This window comes from Coturnix japonica, chromosome Z (genome assembly GCF_054131305.1).
Source record: "Coturnix japonica strain WE chromosome Z, WE-NBRP24, whole genome shotgun sequence".
NCBI lineage: Eukaryota > Metazoa > Chordata > Aves > Galliformes > Phasianidae > Coturnix > Coturnix japonica.
Genome location: NC_140702.1, coordinates 51,182,347 through 51,201,772, shown reverse-complemented (window position 1 = coordinate 51,201,772; position 19,426 = coordinate 51,182,347). Strand labels below are relative to the sequence as shown.

At 38.8% G+C, this 19,426-nt stretch overlaps 1 protein-coding gene across 13 annotated transcripts in view; it reads left to right on the top strand.

The window, feature by feature from the left end:
* The first annotated feature begins 517 nt into the window (after positions 1 to 517).
* POC5 (POC5 centriolar protein) overlaps positions 518 to 19,426 on the top strand; it is a 20,736-nt gene continuing 1,827 nt past the window's right edge. The window contains exons 1-12 of one of the 13 annotated variants that reach the window (XM_085528173.1): positions 518 to 566; positions 2,445 to 2,558; positions 3,192 to 3,276; positions 8,733 to 8,880; positions 10,632 to 10,825; positions 11,172 to 11,348; positions 12,400 to 12,504; positions 13,693 to 13,872; positions 15,597 to 15,759; positions 17,041 to 17,159; positions 17,992 to 18,105; positions 18,862 to 19,038. In XM_085528173.1, the coding sequence (XP_085384299.1) occupies positions 3,193 to 3,276; positions 8,733 to 8,880; positions 10,632 to 10,825; positions 11,172 to 11,348; positions 12,400 to 12,504; positions 13,693 to 13,872; positions 15,597 to 15,759; positions 17,041 to 17,159; positions 17,992 to 18,105; positions 18,862 to 19,038 (1,461 nt within the window). In that variant the 5' untranslated portion in view covers positions 518 to 566; positions 2,445 to 2,558; position 3,192. Of the gene's footprint in view, positions 567 to 2,444; positions 2,559 to 3,191; positions 3,277 to 8,732; positions 8,881 to 10,631; positions 10,826 to 11,171; positions 11,349 to 12,399; positions 12,505 to 13,692; positions 13,873 to 15,596; positions 15,760 to 17,040; positions 17,160 to 17,991; positions 18,106 to 18,861; positions 19,039 to 19,426 lie in introns of those variants that run through there. The other 12 variants (XM_085528174.1, XM_085528175.1, XM_015848820.3 and 9 more) reach the window with 12 other exon arrangements.

Below are 19,426 nucleotides of genomic sequence, written 5' to 3'. Positions count from 1 at the left end.
TTTTGTTTATTGTATGAGAGGAATGGCTGAGGTAAACAAATGTTTTATACTCATTGTAACTGTTAACTGTTTCACCAGTGCAAAAAAAATAAAATAAAAAAAAATAATAAAATAAAATAAAATAGAAAGAATTAGAAAGGGGAAATTATAAATTACGGTTGTGTACTGTTTGTATTTGTGCTGTCTTTTTCGTGTTATCTGGTGTAATATAAACTACATTCACGTATAACATAACCAGGTTGGAGACCCTGAAGTACAGCTGCTCCCTCACAGAGCCGCTCACAACGACCGCCCACAGCCCGCCCTCCAGCCCCGCGAACGGCGCTGGCCAATCAGCAGGCGGCACCGCTGACAGGCAGGAACCCCGCGTCCAACCGAAGGGCGGGACAGCTCTGCAGGCTCGTTCTGCTCAATACGAGCTCTCTAATTGGCTATTTTTCCGCCAAGATGCCCAATCAGACTGTGTCTTGCAGAAGCCGGTTGAGCCTATCAGAAAGACGCTTCTTCTTCCGCCTCTGTAGTTTGAAACCCTGACGCCCGGCAGCCGCTCCGACCGTTGTCCACAGGTGAGAGGGGAGGCAGGGGTGGCTTTAGAGACCTTGACTTTAGCAGGGAAAAAAGAGATATATTCACGTACGAAGTTTTGATTTCCCCTGCTGACTGTTCAGCCGATTGCCTGCCCGGCTGTGCCCCCAGGTTTCTGCGTGATATCCCACGGCTCGGCCTTACTTTGGCAGTATCTGAGCCGTCCTCGGCGGTCAGTCAGAGATACGTTGTGAGGAAAGCTGAGAACTGAAGTAGTATGTTACTTGGGTGAATGTGAGGCGATTTGCAAGTTAGTAAAGGCAGTCAGGTTAGTATTCTGATGTGTGTGGTGGAGGTCTTGTCCAGAGGAATAAAGAGAAGGGACAGAAAGAGTAGGCAAACTGAGCTTAAACAGACTGTTACCCCTATAAGGTGGCTTCAGGTAACTAAGCTGCAGTTTTAAACTCAGAGGGTGTCATGAAATGGAGAGACATGGAGATTTTGGAAAGGGTCCAGAGGAGGGCCACGAAGATGATCAGGGGGCTGGAGCACCTCCCCTATGAGGACAGGCTGAGGGAGCTGGGTTTGTTCAGCCTGGAGAAGAGAAGGTTGCGGGGTGACCTCATTGCAGCCTTTCAGTACCTGAAGGGAACTTACTCCCGGGAGGGGAGTAAACTCTTCAAAAGGGCTGACAATAGCAGGACACGGGGAAATGGTTTTAAGTTAAAAGAGGGAAGATTTAGTTTGGATGTTAGGGGGAAGTTCTTCATTAGGAGAGTGGTTAGGCCCTGGAACAGGCTGCCCAGGGAAGTTGTGGTGCCCCGTCCTTGGAGGTGTTCAAGGGCAACCTGATCTAGTAAATGTGTATGTTTGGTGGCCCTGCCAGGCAGGGGGGTTGGAACTACATGATCCTTGAGGTCCCTTCCAACCTGGGTCATTCTGTGATTCTGTGAGAGAGAGCATTGTTTGTGTGGAAGGAAGCAGCTGAGTTGAAGAACCCCAAACTCAAGCATAGACAACACACGGAACTATATATGCTAAACTGAGTTTCAGAAGTCTGAAAGTCAGGACAGTGGATTTAAATTAATAAACTTTTCCCCCTGCTTCATTAGACACAGAGTCATGTGAAACTCAAGTGTCCTCCTGCTTGATGAGGAGAATTGGTGGTAGGTAGTTTTGTTAAATGGATTGATAAAGGAGAGCAGTGTTTGTAATTTGTTACACTCTTGCTGTTTCTACGAATACCTGATAATTAATTGATCCTTTGTCTCGCCAACACACATATGGATATATCTGAATATTTCTAGGACTTCAGAACTACTTGAGATACCATGTGAATTATAAAGCACGTGGTTTGAATTACTGAAGAAGTATTTGGGGCCTTTGGAAGAATATATGCAGTAAGGAAAAGAAGGCAATAAGCAGTGAGATAATAAAGGGTTTTTGAACCTTGAGCAGTAGGATATCTCAGCATTTAAAGTTGCCTTTACACCATTTCCAAAATTTATATTTCAGCACAGAAACTAACTTCTCATTCCACATTCTGAAAGCCATAAATGGCAGAGAAATCTTCTATGGTGCATGACAAATCAGTGTCTGGAATAACTCATAGAACTGAGCCAATTAACTTCCATCTCTGTTCCTATATAGAGTGCTCTGAGTTTATTGCTTTTCTTAATATATATTTTGAAATAAGATGATCATTAAAGAGGATATTTCCTGCCAACTTATTAGCAGTACAACTTGCAGTTTAAAAATAACATCTCTGTCAGAAAATTCATGTTTAAAAAACAACTAAGAATGTTATAATTGACAGTTTTAAAGGCATGTTTAAAAATAATTTTTAACTTGCATGGTTATTAGCTACACTATACAAGTACCTTTTTTCCTCTGGTTGTTTATGGTGTTCTTCTTCCCAGGCTTATTCTCAGCTAACAAGTCTGTTCAGAAGTGTCTCGTGGTTACTTTTGATGTTCATCAGGCAGCTATATCATCCTGCCATTTGTTCATTAATGAATTCTTTATGCTGCATGGTAAGCATTCAGGGAATCATCTCAGCTTGGATTGTGGTGTCTCCTGAAAAAAAAAAAATCAGAGCAGAATTTTGTCCTGTGTCCCTGTGTAGGAATTTTGTACTAAAGGAAACTAAATAAGCTCCAAACAATGCAACTAAGGAGGATGGGTTGGCATAGGACTGTGTTCATAAATTAGGCTATTATTCTCTCTATATGGAACTTTTTTTCTCTTATCAACGTATTGTAGTTGCACTATATATTTAATGTAAAATATTTTGTGTAATATGAAATATTAGGTATAAAATTTACTCAGCCAGCATCGAATAACAAAATCGCTATATTGTTGCTTATCGGTCATCCATGATTTATTTGAATCTCAAAGTCAGTTGAAGTCTTTTTGTGTTTTTGAGCATGGTTTGGATAAAGCAATTAAATCCCTTTCAGTTCATGTGTGTAGCAGTGTATGTAACAAGGCACGTTCAGGTTATCCCACTGAATGGGCTACTACCCCCCACCTCAAGCTGCTACTTAAGCTAGATTCTACAGCAGGATCTTTGTTTCCGTGAAAGGTGTTAGTGAATGTGCAGTAAACATCCTGGAAATAAAGAATGAAGCTCAGTTTGTACCGTTTTATTGATTAACTTTGTGCAGGATGTCATCAGATGAGGAGAAAAGCACAAGTCCATTTTTGTCAAAAGACACAGTTTGGGGCAGTTCTGTTTCTTCAGATATTCAGGTAGGAAAGAAGCAACCTAATTTGGTTCAACGTTAGCGTGTTATATTTGGCTACGAGTAATTGTGAGGTTTGTTTGTATTTTGAGAGGATGGAAAGATAACTGGATAAAGTATTTGTCCTATTCTGTTGAAAGCAGTAGATCTTTGTGTGATCAGTAAGTATATGGATGTTATATAGAATACAGAGAAGTTAGGCTAGTAAGATTTTCACATTGGAAAAGATAATCAGAGATAAATGAAGAGTGCTCACCAGTGTTGTAGGCTTGCAAGAAACTCCATGAGGAGTGATCTCCAGAAAGAGATCCTTTTTCAGTGACAGTCAGCCCTTAAATGGGGTCTAGGAGAGATGCAGCCAAGCTTCACCCAATTCTGGTCACACAGGAGAATTCTTTCACCCATGCTCCTGCAGCTGACTCAGTCCTTGCCTCAGGTAATCAATCCGAGGTTCAGGCTGTGAGTCAACAGTTCCCATACAATCCTTAGTATTTCAATAGTTGGTTATTATTATCTGAGTAGGTGTTGGCATTGGTTTGTTTTTCTTCCTTTGATAAGATTCTAACCAAAACAGGTTAATTTTTACAATAAGCTTTGCTGGTCACCTTACGTAAGTGCATCTATACTTCTGCTACCTGGTAGAAAGGGGACATACATCTTAAGCACTGTTATATTTTTTCTTCCTCCTGATTGACTTTGTCCCTTTTAAAATACCTGTTTATGAGCAGTTTACTTTTGTAGATCATACACTTCTATGTGAATAAATTTTGTTAATATGGACACATTGATTGTAATTTGTCGCCTGTGTTTCCAGTGCCTTTTGTAAGTGGAGAAGAGGATGAAGGCAACAAATTCTATATGACCAGAATTTTCTTTTATGATTCTTTTTGATTGCCAGGGTGATTCAAAATCCACGTCACTGAGAATGATAGAGCAGAATAATACTGAGTAGCCACTTTGCTACTGAATACGCGTCTAGTGCAGCAGTGATTCACTTTTCACTCTAACTGCAGTGAACTGGATTTGAAAAGGATTTTGGTTTGCAGAAGATATGATTAGGGCTGTAAATCTCAGTAACTGCCTTGCTTCAGTTGGATAACTTGTTTTTAGATGTTTCTGTGAATTTTAAGTGCTGCTTTCTCTTCAGATTCCCATTTGTCTTTATAAGTCTGACAGACAGGTAATACAGGCTATAACTTGGCTCCTGTATCTCAGTACAAATGCAATAGTGCACGTAGGGATGCAGTATAAAAGTAACAGTGCCAAATAGGGCTTACATAACTATGAAGTACATCTTGTGGGGAAAAAAACAATAGTAATTACAAATGCAAACAGTAAGGCCCTAGCTAACTAATAGAAATATTGGCAAGGGAAGTCCCCTTACCCTTTCACATAATTTTGAATTTTTAAATTGAGTTCCATTATCTGATTCAATTCTCCATGGTACAAAAAAAGACAGGGAACTCCTGAAGAGAGTCCAGCAGAAGGCCACAAAGATGGTAAAGGGCCTGGAGCATCTCCCCTCTGAGGAAAGGCTGGGTGAGCTGGGTCTGTTCAGTCTTCAGAAAAGAAGACTAGAGGGGATCTTATAATTATAAATAAAATGAAGTTTATAATTATCTTAAGTGTGGAAGTCAAAGGGACATGGTCAACTTCTTTTCAGTGGTCTGTGTGGACAGGGCAAGGGGAAATGGCCCTGAACTGAGCATAGGAAGTTCTGCACCAATATGTAAAGAAACTTCTTCACAGTGAGGGTATCAGAGCACTGGAACAGGGTGCCCATGGAGGTTTTATGTTCTCTTCTCTGGAGATATTCAAGACCCACCTGGACGCCTATCCATATAGGGCTGCAGGGGCCCTGCATTGCAGGGGAGTTGGACTCAAGGATCTCTGGAGGTCCCTTCCAGTCCCTATAATTTTATGATTTTGTCTGGGGTTCTATGTTGCCTTGAGACCTGTTTTTCGAGGCCTAGTATAGTATTACAGGCAGTGGCATGGGGCATAGAATGTGTTTCAAGCTATCCAGTGGTTACTTCTGCCAGAGTAAGCACATAATGCTTGCCAGTATGAGTTTGTGATGAAGTGATATAATCAACCTGCCAGGCCTCACAGTATTTATACTTCTGCCATCACCCTTCATTTTCTCTAGGCTTGTTTAATTCTAGCACATTTTATATTCATGGATAACTTGTTCAATTGCATTCATGGTCATGTTCGTCTGTCAATCTCAAGCATATTTATATGTTGCATCTCTTCCCTGAGAACCCAGGGTGTCATGGGCCCACCAAGCAAGAAATAATTCACATCTGTGTGTTGTCAATCCAAGAAGTCTGTCTGAGCCACTTCAATCCCAGTGGTCTGTTCTACCTGGTCATTGTTCTCATGTTCTTTGATGGCCCAGCAACCTGGGCATCTGAGCATCTGTATGACACACCTTTATGGCCAAATTCTCTAACCAGCTAGTAGTGGATGTCTTCCCATAAGTCAGCAGCTCAAATAGGCTTACCTCTCTGCTGCCAGTTGTTTTATTTCCACTGCTGTAACCACCTCCAAAGGGCACTTGCCACCATCCATAACTCAGTATAAAGCATTGACCAGTTAGACAGCCTTTACCTCTGCAAATTGGCTTGATTTGCCTTCTTCTTTGGCAGCATCTACAACTCATGGGGCTCCACACAGCAGCTTTCCATCTTTGATGTGGCAAGACCCATCAGTGAATAGGATATATTTCTTTTCACTCTCTGGTAATTCATTGCATGGCAGGGTCTGTTCTGCACACATTACCTCTTCCCTTGATGATGTTCCAAAGTTTTTACCTTCAGGCCAGTCTGTGATTATTTCCAAGATTCCTGGATGATAAGGGTTCTCCATCTGAGCCCTTTGTTGTGCAGGGTCCCATACGAAGCTGTTCTGGCCATTTAATTACTGTATCCATCATTTATTTCTTGGAGGTCAATATCAGAAAGTTTACAGCATTTGCAGTGTTCAGTAGCAACTGAAGTAGCCATTCTCATGGAGAAGCCCTCATTCATAGCTGATTTCTTTTGTAACTCTTCTACCCATGCTCATAGGGCTGAAGTGGGTTTTCTGTCCCACCTCATCATATCCTCTTCATGATTATGCAGGTGAAAACACAGGGTAGTACATGCTGTGGAAGCAGTACTATCCCTCACTTGAGCAAGGGGGTGTCTGCCTTTAATAGTGGAGATTCTAGATTGCACAGGTGGAGAGTGGGGTTCATCACTTTGGGTTAGCTGGACCAGTGTTTCCTCAAATCTGTTCATTCTTTCTGATATTACTGAGATGGCCTAGACGCGTTCATTCAGGGGCAGTGATGTTTTCTTCAAATTCTTGAGGTGTATGAGTTGAGTCATATATCTCCATTATCTCCTTGGGCAGCCTATTAATCCCAATGTCTCTTCCTCTTAGAGTGTCAGAACTTACTTGAGTCTGCTGGAGAAAACCTGGAAACAAAGCTCCACAGTGCACTGTGTATCTGCACCCAACAGCATGATATGGAATGCAGAACCAATTTATTTTTTTTAATTCCCAGTTGATTTCTGATATTTAAGCTCATTAGAAAACTGAATAGAGTCAGTAAAACAGTATTAAGTGAAGAAAAAAGTATTGCTAGTGGCATAGTTTAATATTTTGCAATTGGTGTGTTGTTTTTTTGGGTTTTTTTTGTCCCAGATATTAATTAGTGGTACCCTTGGAATAGATTTTATGTTTAAGCTATAATGTCAAATACTCACATTTGAACTCTAAATACTTTTTATTCTGAAAATCTAATTAGGAAACTAAAAAAAGTCGTGTTTATTGCCTTATTGTGGTTCACAGCTTAAAGTCATGTACTGGTTAGACAAGTTTATTTTTAACATGCAAATTTTTTATATTAGTTTTGTATACATGCTCCCTATGCCAATATAATTTAATAAATACATAATATAAGGTGCAAATGACACAGAATCACAGAACTGTAGGGATTGGAAGGGACCTCCAGAGATCCTTGTCCAACCCTCCTGCAAAGCAGGGCCTCTACAGCAGGCTGCACAGGTAGGTGTCCAGGTTGGACTTGAATATCTCAAGAGGAGAGTTCACAACCTCCCTGCACAGCCTGTTCCAGTGCTCTGACACCCCCACTGTGAAAAAGTTCCTTCACATATTGGTGCAGAATTTCCTATGCTCAGTTTTATGGCTATTCCCCCTTGTCCTGTCCTCACAGACCACTGAAAAGAAGTTGGCCATGTCCCTTTGATTCCCACACTTAAGGTATTTATAAACAGTAGTAAGATCCCCTCTGAGTCTTCTTTTCTCAAGGCTGAACAGACCCAGCTCACCCAGGATTTCCTCATAGGGGCCTTTATCATCTTCATGGCTCTATGCTGAGCTCTTTCCAGGAGATCCCTGTCTTGTCTGTACTGGGGTGCCCAGAACTGGATACAGTATTCCAAATGAGGCCTGATTACAGCGCAGTAGAGAGGGAGGATCACCTCCCTTCACCTGCTGGACACTGTCTCTTTAATGTCCCCCAGGATCCCACTGGCCTTGGCCAACAGGGCACACTGCTGGCTCATGACCTACCCTGTTGTCCACCAGGACCTTAAGGTCCCTTTCTGCAGAGCTCCTCTCCAGCAGGTCACACCCTGACCAGTTCTGATGCATGCAGTTATTCCTTCCCAGGTGCAAGACTCTACGCTTGGTTCTGTTAAACCTCACCTGGTTTCTTGCTGCCCAGCTCTCCAGTCTGTCCAGGTCTTGCTGAATGGTAGCACAGCCTTCTGGTGTGTCAGCCACTCTTCCCAGCTTTGTTTCATCAGCGTACTTGCTGAGGGTAGACACTATCCCCTCATGAAGGTCGCTGATGAAGATGTTGAACAAGCCTGGATCCAGCACTGACCCCTAGGGAACATCACTAGTCACAGGTCTTCAACCTATCTATACATACCTTAAAGAGAATACCAGATAATAAAGTATCTTCTGCTTTACAGCTTATTTGGTAGTAATTATGACATTACAGAATGTGAAATGTGATTCTGCACTTTGTTGTGGTTATAAAAATACATGTTCTTATTCTCTGCAGTAATAGCAGTGTTGAAAAATAGTATCAGGTGATTAATAGTGTACATGATCTGGAACTGTTCCATCTTACTTCCTATTTTGTTGTTTAAGGTCCCTATTGTAATTTCCAGCTTTGGCATCTAGCAAAATCTTTCAGTGTAACTATTACACTGCATTTAGTTGTTAACAATAAACTTCAGGAAAGAAAGCTAGAGGAAAGTAATTATAACTGTCATCACTTGCTTCTAAATGATAAGAAAACAGCTCACTTATGCACCGTGAAATCTTAGTTTCCCCTAGTTGAAAAATAAATTATGAAACATTATTACTTCTTCTTACATATACTCAGTAGGTTTTTTTTAAAATTGTAGCTTTATAATTTTTGTCAACATTTTATGACAGGATGAGTATGAAGAACTGCTTCATTATGTTGTAGTGACTCCAAAGTTTGAATTGCGCATCCCGAACCAGTCAGAACCTTCCTCAGAACTGAGAGAAAGGGGCAGATTTTCAAGTGTAACAGATGACACCATTTACTGTAAAACTCCAGGTAATGTGTGCAAAGCCATAGCTGATGTTATAAAAGCAGTGTTATGACTTAAGTGTTCAAATAGTTGCTGTTTGAAAAGAACGTATAGTTAATGTATATTGTGTTTATATTTTGAGCAAGAAGAAACTTAGGAAGGTGTTACATTCACTGAAGGGTTTTGTCTGACATAGCTTTAAAGTGACAGGATTGATTTAATGACAGTTCTCAGTGTTCAGTGGTGTAAAGGTTAAAATAAACATTTTTGTTTATTTTATGGTATAGTAGCATATAAGAAGGTGCCTTTACTTCATGCAAGTTAATCAGATCACAACTAGTTTTATTCACACTTGTCCTGCCGTGATAGATAAATGCTTACTTAAAGTAGGATTATTTTGAAGTGTTAGCTGAACAGTGCTTTGGAGACTTACTATCTGTGTTACTACATGATCATTCTTTTAGTTCAGTTTTCAGTTTTTGAGTTTTATTACTTGGTATTCAGCTCTGTAGCTCTGTATAAACTCACTGTCTTGTGGCGCATTGACAATGCACAGTTCAACGTACACTGGTATTTCTGGTTAAGTATTGGTGGCTTTTGTCAATTGTATTCAGCTTGAAGAAGTTTTGTTAATTTAACTTAAAGAATAATCATGCTTGTGTCATTTCTTCACTAATTTCTTAGCTTACAGAAACTGAAAGAACTTGCTTTGATTTCTGTCATTGCGTAGGTTTGCTATTTCATCATGAAGACCTTTTCCTGCATGTTTGTATACCCTCTTTTTGTCACCTGGACAACAAGGTTTTCTCTTCTGGTTAAAGAAATATGTAAAATGGTAGATTGTTTTACAAATATAGGTTAATTGGCCTTGAAACTTAGTGCTGATCATCTTTGTTGGACAGCACTAATCTCAGCAGTGTAGGTGATACAGCGTAAGAAATGCCCTCCATAGGGACCTGGACAAACTAGAGAATGGGCCCAGGTGAACCTCCTGAGGTTCATCAAGGCCAAGTGCAAAGTGTTACTTTTGGGTTAGAGCAGTCCCAAGTCTGTGTACGGATTGGAAAAGGAACTCATTGAGAGCTGCCCTGCTGAGAAGGACTTGGGGGATTGAGTGGATGGAAAGCTTCACATGAGCCATCAGTGTGTGCTTGATGCCCAGAAGACCAACCATATCCTGGTGTGTATCAAAAGAGGGGTGGCTAGAAGGGAGAAGGAGAGAGTTGTCCCCCTCTGCTCCACTCTCATGAGGCCACATCTGGAGTATTGCATCCAGGCCTGGGGCACCCAGCATAAGAGAGACATGGAACTGTTGGAGCAGATCCATAGGAGAACCACCAAGTTGGTCAGAGGTCTGGATCACTTTTGTGACATCCTCAAGTCACAAGGGAGGAAGTAGAGCCGATTTAGGCTCTTCAGAGTGAGTTTTTGTCTTTGCTAACAGTGTACTCATTCATCTTGGTACTTGTTCTAGTGATCCTCTTTAATACAAAAAGACTCTCTAAGATTATATTCAAGTGAACAGTAATTTTGATTTTTATTACTGTCCCAGTGTAACTGTTGGCTTGAATATATCTGTATCTTCTAGACACGTATTTGAATTAGGTCCAGTTTGGCATACATGGGGAAAGTAGACTCTTGACAGTCATTATATTTATTTATTTTTCCTTTTTTCCTAGCTTCTGACTTAATACAGAATGCAGTCCAGTTACTGATTATAATCCAGTTACTGGTTATAATAAAGATTATTAATCTTTTTTTTCTGTCTCATTTTTAGATTTATTGTCAGTGAAGGAGTGTACTGAGGTCAATATGGAACAACTTTGCCCTGTTTCAGAAGAGACTTCTTCACAAGAGTCCACACACGTTCCAAGAGAAACTGATGAAGTCATAGTAACTGAATTAACTGTACCTGGTGAAAAAGTTACTCAAATAGAAAATATACTCGATCTCTGGAGTGGAAGTCTTAAGGTATTTATTTTGGATGCAATCATTAAAAATAAAATACAAGTGGCAGTATGTTGTTGTAGATTAAGTGAGAGTGTAGGGAAATTTGTATTGTGGTTATATTACAAAGGGATGGTTTTCTTTTCGTTTTTGTTGTATATTTTATGTTAGCACGAGACAAAAACTTTCTGTGCCACGGGTGTTTAGTTACTGTCAGTTCACTGTCTGGTAATGTTTGTAGGTGCATGCAGCCCAGAGTCTTCACTTTACATAATCATTTGTTCTTAACAAAGTGTTTTAAGATTAAATGACTGGGGAGAAAGGGAAATAGTTTTATAGATTTCACTACTATCATCCTTTTACTTTTTAGACAAATGTTTTGAGTGAATTGAGGAAATGGAAATTAAGTTTTATCGAACATCACAAGCATCAAATGAGACAAGAAAAAGAGAAACATGCTGAACATGTGAAACAATTGAACAATGAGGTGGAAAACCTGAAAGAGTTGCTACGTACTTATGAAATCTCTATTGGCAGAAAAGATGAGGTAGTATTGTAATTTCAGAGTTCAATTGTTGCCTCTTTAAAAACAAAAACCTTTTTTACCCTGTTTATTTGAACAATGAAATTCTTGCTACAATTAAGTAAATATCTGTAGACTGTAATGTGAAAATGAAAATAATACACTAAGACTGTATGATGGAAAAATGAATCCTGTTGCTAGTAAGCTTCTAACAATGGAAATCTAATATGAAGTATGTAAATATTTTACATTCTTTGCTTTTAAATATTGTCACTAATCTTATTCTTAATTTGTTTCATGAAAATCACACAAGAGTCTATTTGTTCTTATGCTTCAGAAAGCCATTCATTTTTCTATTGATTGGATACGTTTTACTGCATTTTAACTAGGCAGCAGTCTTCAAAATTAAATTTAGAGAATCTCCTGTTTTGAGTTTCTTAGAACTGTACATTTGTGGTCTTCTAGCTGTGCCTTTTTTCTATGAACAACTTTGAAATTAACTAGAACTGCGGAAATGTACATAAAATTGTGGTAGACCCACAACCACATAAAATAAGAGGATTCAATAACATTAACCTAACTTTTAAACATTTTAGTTAAGAATACTTATGGACTTTAGACTCTTAATTTGTATTTACAATTAAAAAGACTGGTCTGTATTCTAAAAATCCTGCTGATGGACTTAGAATATGAAGGGGGATTTCTTTCAAAAATTAAATGCATTTCCTAATTGATGACAAATTACACATATTTATTTCTAATTTTGGATAAATTTTGTATTTATTTCTGAAACTACAAAAAGTTAACAGCTTTCCGTATTTGAGCAAAGTATAAAGTACATTTATTAAAATAGGTAGTATTATGAGGAAATTAAAATCTAGACAAGAGTCAATGAATGAATGTTGCTCCTGATTTGAATTCTGATTGTTTTTCCCTGTTTAATTGGATTAAAGGGAAGATTCAGTAAGAAGCTGGTGCTAAAAGCAAATGCTTTAAGTGCAAATAATTCTGCAAGTGTGTTCCTTTTGATATTACAAAGAATGTAGCTCCTGATGTAGCGTTAATGTTTTTGCAGGTGATCACTAACATGACAGAAGCATTAGAGAGGAAGAAAGAGAAAATAGAGTTAATGAGAACGTTTACGCAGTGGCGGATTCAGCAAATTAAAGCTAAACAAGAGGTATGTGTGCAAAATAAAAATGTGATGAAAACTAAAGCTTTGAAGAGAGTCAGGATTGGTGCCGCTCTTGTTATATTTGGAAGAAATGGCAGTGTTGCTGTTTTGATGTTCTAGGCAGTGTCAAATGACAGTTTGAAAGTGTCAGTCCACCCCAAAATGCTGCTGTCTGAGTAGTCCCTGGAATTGTGAAAAACATTAAACTTCTTGTTTAGGGTATTGGTTTGCTCATATCACTGTGATCATCTTACAGCAAATCACTGAAGTTTACGGTATCTGTATTTTGAAGAAAGTGACAAGGGAATGTCTATAAATCTTAAAGAAACTGCTTTTGAACAATTAAATTATTAAATATATCATCTTATATTTTTTGGGACCCAGTTTCACATTTAAAACTTCAGTTGCCAAAACATGCATTAGCTAAGAGCTAGACACTTACAAAATGTGGAGCATTGTGTCAGATGTTGTAAAGAATCTGCTGAATGAAACATAACAGAAAAGGGGGATCCCAAATCAAGACTGCGAAACTTTCACAGTCCAACGTAGATTCATTTTTATTTGACACTGTCCAAAACTGCCATTTCACAGAAAGGGGCAGCCTTTTCTCTATTCTTTCTCTCTTATCTGGAAATTTACTAGTAATTTGGAGCTGCTTTGGGGAAATTACTCAGCTTTTTGTATCTCTTCTGATTAATTTCTGAAAAAAGTAATACTAAAATATGTTGCCTGGTGAATATTTTTTTAAACAGGATAGAATTACCTTTATTGGAGTGGAATTATAGTATTATGTTAAAAAAAAAAAAACTAGCTAAAGCATCCTGACCCTATCATTTTATTTATTTTTTTAAGAATTATGACTTATGCTAATATCAGCTATCCTTGTGACTGTAGGCTTATACCACATAAATGAGGCTGTTGTTTAGAAGTCATTAAGCTGTGAGTAAAAACTGTATAAGATAGGTGCTCTGCAGTGTGTTTTCTGTTACTGAGTAAAGTTCGTTAATGCATGTGCAGGCAGAATTATGGAGCTACTGAAATGGTGTTTCACAGTGAAGCAATACACAAGCACATAACTCAGTTTAGATATTCCCACTGTGTTCTGTGAAATATGTGGCTTAGCAGTCATCCACAATCACTTGAGTTTTTAGCTAACTTGCTCTTGCTTATAATGTGTTTATGTTTTTTCCCAAGGAATATGCAAACAGAATAGCAGATAAACAGTTCCAGACATCTTTGAAGAAGAAGGTATGGGTAGCATGGCGCTCTCTTAGTGAAGAAAGATGGAAAGACAAAGTATCTAAAGCCTGTCAACAAAGGGCAGAAGATATCTGTGTTCAGCTTACCAATAATTATGAAGCCAAAATTGCAGAGGTATAGTAAGGTTTTCTTTTTCCATTCCTTCACTCCTTGTCTCAATACATCAATTTCTACAAAGCATATCTTTCTCAGCAAGTTTGAAAAGCATGAAGACTTTTCAAGAGAACAGAGCTCTGAAATACAGGAAAAGATGTGAAGATCTAGGATTTCTCCTGTAGATGGTTGCTTTTTTTTTGGTTTTTTTTTGTCTTTTTTTTATTTTTTTATGTATGACTAGCTTCTGATGTAAAATGTTGCTGATCTGCATATACAGGTGGAGTAAATACCTGTTTACACATCACAAGGAATTGTACCTGATTCCTGAGAACACGTTGTTTAATATTTGCAGTTTATTTTGAGGTCTCACTGAAGAAGAAAGACATAATAGAAATAAAAGTCTGTTATTATTATAAATGACCATAAGGAGTTCAGTATCTTCTATAACAGCTGTTAGAGGCTGGATACAAGTTTGTTTTTGCCTTCAACCTGTCAACTACACTTGCTGAAAATGTTAGGCTGGTAACAATGGGTGTCCTCCAGATATTTATCTTGGGACCAGTGCTATTCAACATCTTTATCAATGGTCTGGACAGAGAGACGGAATGCACCATCAGCAAGTTTGCAGGTGATGCTGAGCTAAGTGGTACAGTTGATACAACAGAAGGAAGGGCTGGCATTCAAATGGACAAGCTTGAGAAGTGGGCTCACAGCGTGGAATTACTGAATTGTAGGGACTGAAAGGGACTTCTGGAGATCATAATGTCCAACTTCCTGCTAAAGCAGGTTTCCTACAGTAGGTCATACAGAAAAAAATCAGTATTTCCAGAGGGGACTCCACAACCTCTCTGGGCAGACAGTTCCAGTGCTCGGGAACCTAATGAGCCCAATTGGATTCAACAAGTTGAAGCGTGAGATACTGCAATTCCATTGTGGCAATCCCAGGCATGTTTACAGGCTGAAAGAATTCATTGAGATCTGCCCTGCTGGGAAGGAACCTGGGGGTTCTGATGGATGAAAAGCTTTACATGAGCCACCAGTGTGCTCTTGCTTCCCAGAAGGCCAACCATATCCTACTTTGCATCAAAATAGGGGTGGGCCAGCAGGGAGAGGGAGGTTACCACCCACATGAGACCCCATCTGGAGTAGTGCGTCTAGGCCTGGGGCACCCTACATAAGAATGATGTGGAGCTATTGAAGGGGGTCCAGAGGAGAGCTGCCAAGGTGATCAGGACTGGAGCACTTCTTAAGAAGAATCACTGAGGGAGCTGATATTGTTCAGCTTTGAGAAGAGAAAGATCCAGGGAGAACAACTTTTTTTCACTGTCTGATAGTGACAGGACAAGGGGAATGGTTTTAAACTAAAAGCAGGAGATTTAGATTAGATATTGGGGGGAAGTTTTTGTTGTTTTTTCTAAGAGGGTGGTGAGGTACCTGGAGCAAACTGTTCCAGGGAAGCTGTGGGCACCTCATATGCTTGGAGATTTTCAAGGTCAGGTAGGAGGGGTTCATGATTTAGTGGTTGGCAACCCTATCCTCTAGTTTGCTAAGGGTAGAATCATAGAAGGGCTTAAGGATCATCTAGTTCCAAGCCCTTCTGTGATTCTGTCCTTAGCAAACTAGAGATTTTGAAGTGAAAATACGTTTTGTAAACACATTAAGTGCCCTTTAAAGCTATTTCAATGTGTTCATGGTTTGCAACCAGAAGTACAAGGCAGCTGTTTCCATATTCTCTTTTGTAGCTCACTGCTAATTTGGAACAAGCAAAAGCTGAGATTCTGCGTCTGCACAGTGAAAGAGAGCAGTATGAAGACACTATGAAGAAAGCATTTATGCGTGGTGTTTGTGCTTTGAATCTGGAAGCAATGACCATGTTTCAAGGAAAGGACAATAGGACAGATCCTGGTCAGTGTAAAGTAGATTTAACTTGGGAGTTTGTGGTTTTTGTTGTTTTTATTGTGTTCTGTTGTTTTGGTTTTTTAAAAAGGATTCTTTTTCCTTCTTTTTTTTTTTAATATGAAGACTTCATCAAATACATATTCCTTTAAAAAGATGGATTGAATATGTTAAAAACTGTTCTGTTTTCAAAAAAACATGCAACAAATAGTGTGTCTCGCACGTAGTGATGGGTAATTGAATTATGTGTCTGTGATACATATCTACAAACACTGCAGTGCCACCTACTGTCACTGCAAGTAAAAGCAGAATTTGTTTCCTTGAAAGACTTACAGGTAGTTACCAATAATGTGCAAGTATCACAGTTTGACAAAGGTCTACTACTTGGAGACAGTGTAGATGGTCAGCAGTCTGTGGCTGATTTACTGATGGGTGATTCTGTGTATCATGTTTTTTTAGCTTGGATCCACAATAACTCATGTTATAATAGAAATATCACTGCTTAAGTAATGTAGATCAGATATATATGCCATTGATCCTGTCTGTGCCTAAGCTTAATGTATATATACACATGTGTTAGTACAAAAGGTGTATTCTGGCATATTTTCATTCTTGAAAACCTTGAATACTGTAGCAGCTGAACTGTGTTAATTGTTATATTTTTCACTTTAAGAAAACAGCAACAACAACAAAAAAAACCAGTTGCTATACAATATACTCTAATCCTTGAAATTATAAAAATTCCTGGAGCTCCTATTGCATTAAGCCCTTTAGAAATGGAAGAGTAAACAACAGTACTTCTCTCTGCTTCCCTTAAGGAAACTTACATTCTAAAAGTAAAGGCTGAAACAACTTAAAAAGATTCTGTGCTTAGGTCTGCAGATCAGATGTCCCCACGTTGTCTGCACTGAGGCAAGAGAATGGTGCTGCATTCAGTACAGTCTTTCCCTGCCTCGCTGCTGTCTGTCTGAAATAACTTTTGGCCTCTACTGTAAAGGCATCTCTAGCACAATAGGTTTTGTATTTGCAAGCAGTATTCAGAACCTCTGTTCCTTACTCTGAAGTTTGACAAGCACATAGAGGTGTTGAAGCAAAATAGAGAAACAAGCCACCTGAAATTTCTGTTTCCAAACTTCTGAAAAGGAGCGTCAAATACAGGAGTAGAACAGACTGACCCTTTAAATTAGTTTATACAGAAAAAAGGAGTAGTAAAACTTTTACTATATTTTGTATCCCCTAGTGTTTGCTAGATTATGTGCTGATCTCATTACTCTGTGTTTCATAAAATAGATTCAGGAAGTAGGAGAGAAGATAATGGTGCCGTTATAGCAGGAATGCAACCTCCTGCACAGTACAGTCCCCCTTCACCACCCCCTGCGCCAGCAGCTAGTCTTCAGATGGAAGACTTGGTAAGTCAGTGCTATATTCACTAGCAGTGAAAATGAACTTCCTGCCATGGGGCTTTTTGAAAATAAATATGATAATTCCTGAACTGAGGGGATTTGAACTTAGTCTAAGTATAAAAAGAATCCAACAAGTATGTTCAGAGTGCTTGCTGTAAATGAAGTGTGTAAGTAGTGGTTCCTATGACTTGCCATACTTCCATTTAGCTCTGGTTTTGTTTTTAGTGAAGAAGTGTTAAGCTAATGAAGAGAAAGTCACTATAGCAAGCAGAATTTGCTTTCCAAGGTTTTTACTGAAAAAAAGATGTTGTTAGTGTGCCTTGCCAAAAAAATAACTGACCTTACTGTTATGGAGGGAAAAAAAAAATAGAAGTTAGCTTGACGTTAACTTTCTTCTAAAAATGCAACATAAATTTCACTGAGGAAAAACTAATCTTATTGTCTTGTTATGTCAACTTATCCAGACTATTACCCAGTAGCCTGGAAGTTCTAGACCTGCCCTGGAGTTATGCTGAAGATGTTTGTGCTGTAAAACAATTCCACACTAGGGTACAGGTTAGAATGGAGAGAGGACATGCTTGCCTCTTTTCCCCGTTTTCCATTCTAATAGTACCAATGTTAGTTACTCAGTTTCCAGGAATTTTTAAACAAGTATGTTTTTAAAAAGAATTCTTAGATTAGCAAAAAATATATATATTAAAAATAGTACTAATACATCTGCAAAAAAGCTTCAGTTTAGAAAGGTAAGTGGAATGGTCACTAGGTTGCCTATCTAAAGAGTAAAACTGTATTTTTGGAAATATTATGCTTGTTCTTTAAACTCTGATTTACTTAACAGTTTTCTTCCCACCTGGGTCATGCAAGCACTTCTCAGACCAGGCTGGATTCTGATTCTCCAGTAGTCATCCCTGGCACAGCTGCAGGATCTGGGCTGGCATCAACTCAAAAATTGGTAAAATGCTCAGACTGACTTTTTAAGGCAATTAGAACAAATTTTTAGTTTCAGAGCAGTTTCTGTTTAGTTTTAGTTTTCAGAGCAACGCAAGTATGTAGTTGAGAAAACTGTCATAGTGTTCAGTTAAATGTGCGACAACACTATCTTGTGAATGCTTATTAATGAGATGGAAAAACCCTCTCAGAATGAGTTTTAGCTGATTTTTGGAGTGAAAAAAAAAGTATGACAAAATAAAGAGTAAGAAAAGTGTAAGTGCATTTAGGTGAAATACAGCAGGTGTTTCACATGGTACCATTTTGTTCTGGAAAAAATATAGTCTTCTTTTGCCTTTTTGCTGCAATTTTCTTCCAGCAATCAGAAAGATGCAACATTTTATTGCATAGAAGTGTTTTTGTATCTGCCACGTCACTGCTAGAAAGACTTATCAGGGTGATGGAAGTGCCTGCAGCTATCACTAGAGTTTGCAGCCAGTGAGCAAAGCTAAACTACCCGTGCAGCTTGATTTTTGTCAAATTAGCCTAATCCCCTCAGGATAGTAGTTGCACTTGCACTAAACAGCATCGCTGAGGAAAAAAGACAGAACTGACTAGGTTGCAACTAGGTGGAGCAACTTCAGTTCCATAACATAAGTGTATTACGTGCAGATTCCTATGTTATGTTAGGCAAGCAGCTAATAAAACTAAGCAGACATACTAAAACATTGTAAATATTATGCTTAGAAATTTTGCTAATTAATATCTGATTTATTTGTAGCCCATGGCAAAAGTAATAACATCTGCTCAACAGAAAGCTGGGAGAACAATCACTGCTCGAATCACCGGCAGATCTGATATGGGGCAGAAACACAGAATTTGTGGTAGTTTAGCAGTGATGGGAGTTGCACCACCCATGAGTTCAGTCATTGTTGAAAAACATCATCCAATCACTCAGGTAAGTCAGAATTATGCTTTGTAATAGTATTGTTAATATTATATCGCATAAATAAAAATGACCACCATGAAGAGATAATTAGACTTGAGTCCTTCTTAAAATAATATGCAGTGCTACCTTTGGGCTGGATAGAATTACAGAGTAAGCTAAAGTGGCAGTGTTTTCTTCTTTGATCGTATTTTGTTACTGTAGAAATTATTTCATAGGCACAGTAATATTGGTTGACTTTTTCTTGGCCAACTCTTCAGTGAGTCTTCCTGTCCATAGCTGGTGGTCATCTGGTGCAACTATGTTAGGTATTGTCATCACGCAGCTGCCATTTAAAGACAAGCTTTGCAGTGGAGCAGTCGAATCAAAGATGGTTGAGATACAGGTTTTATGGGCAAGC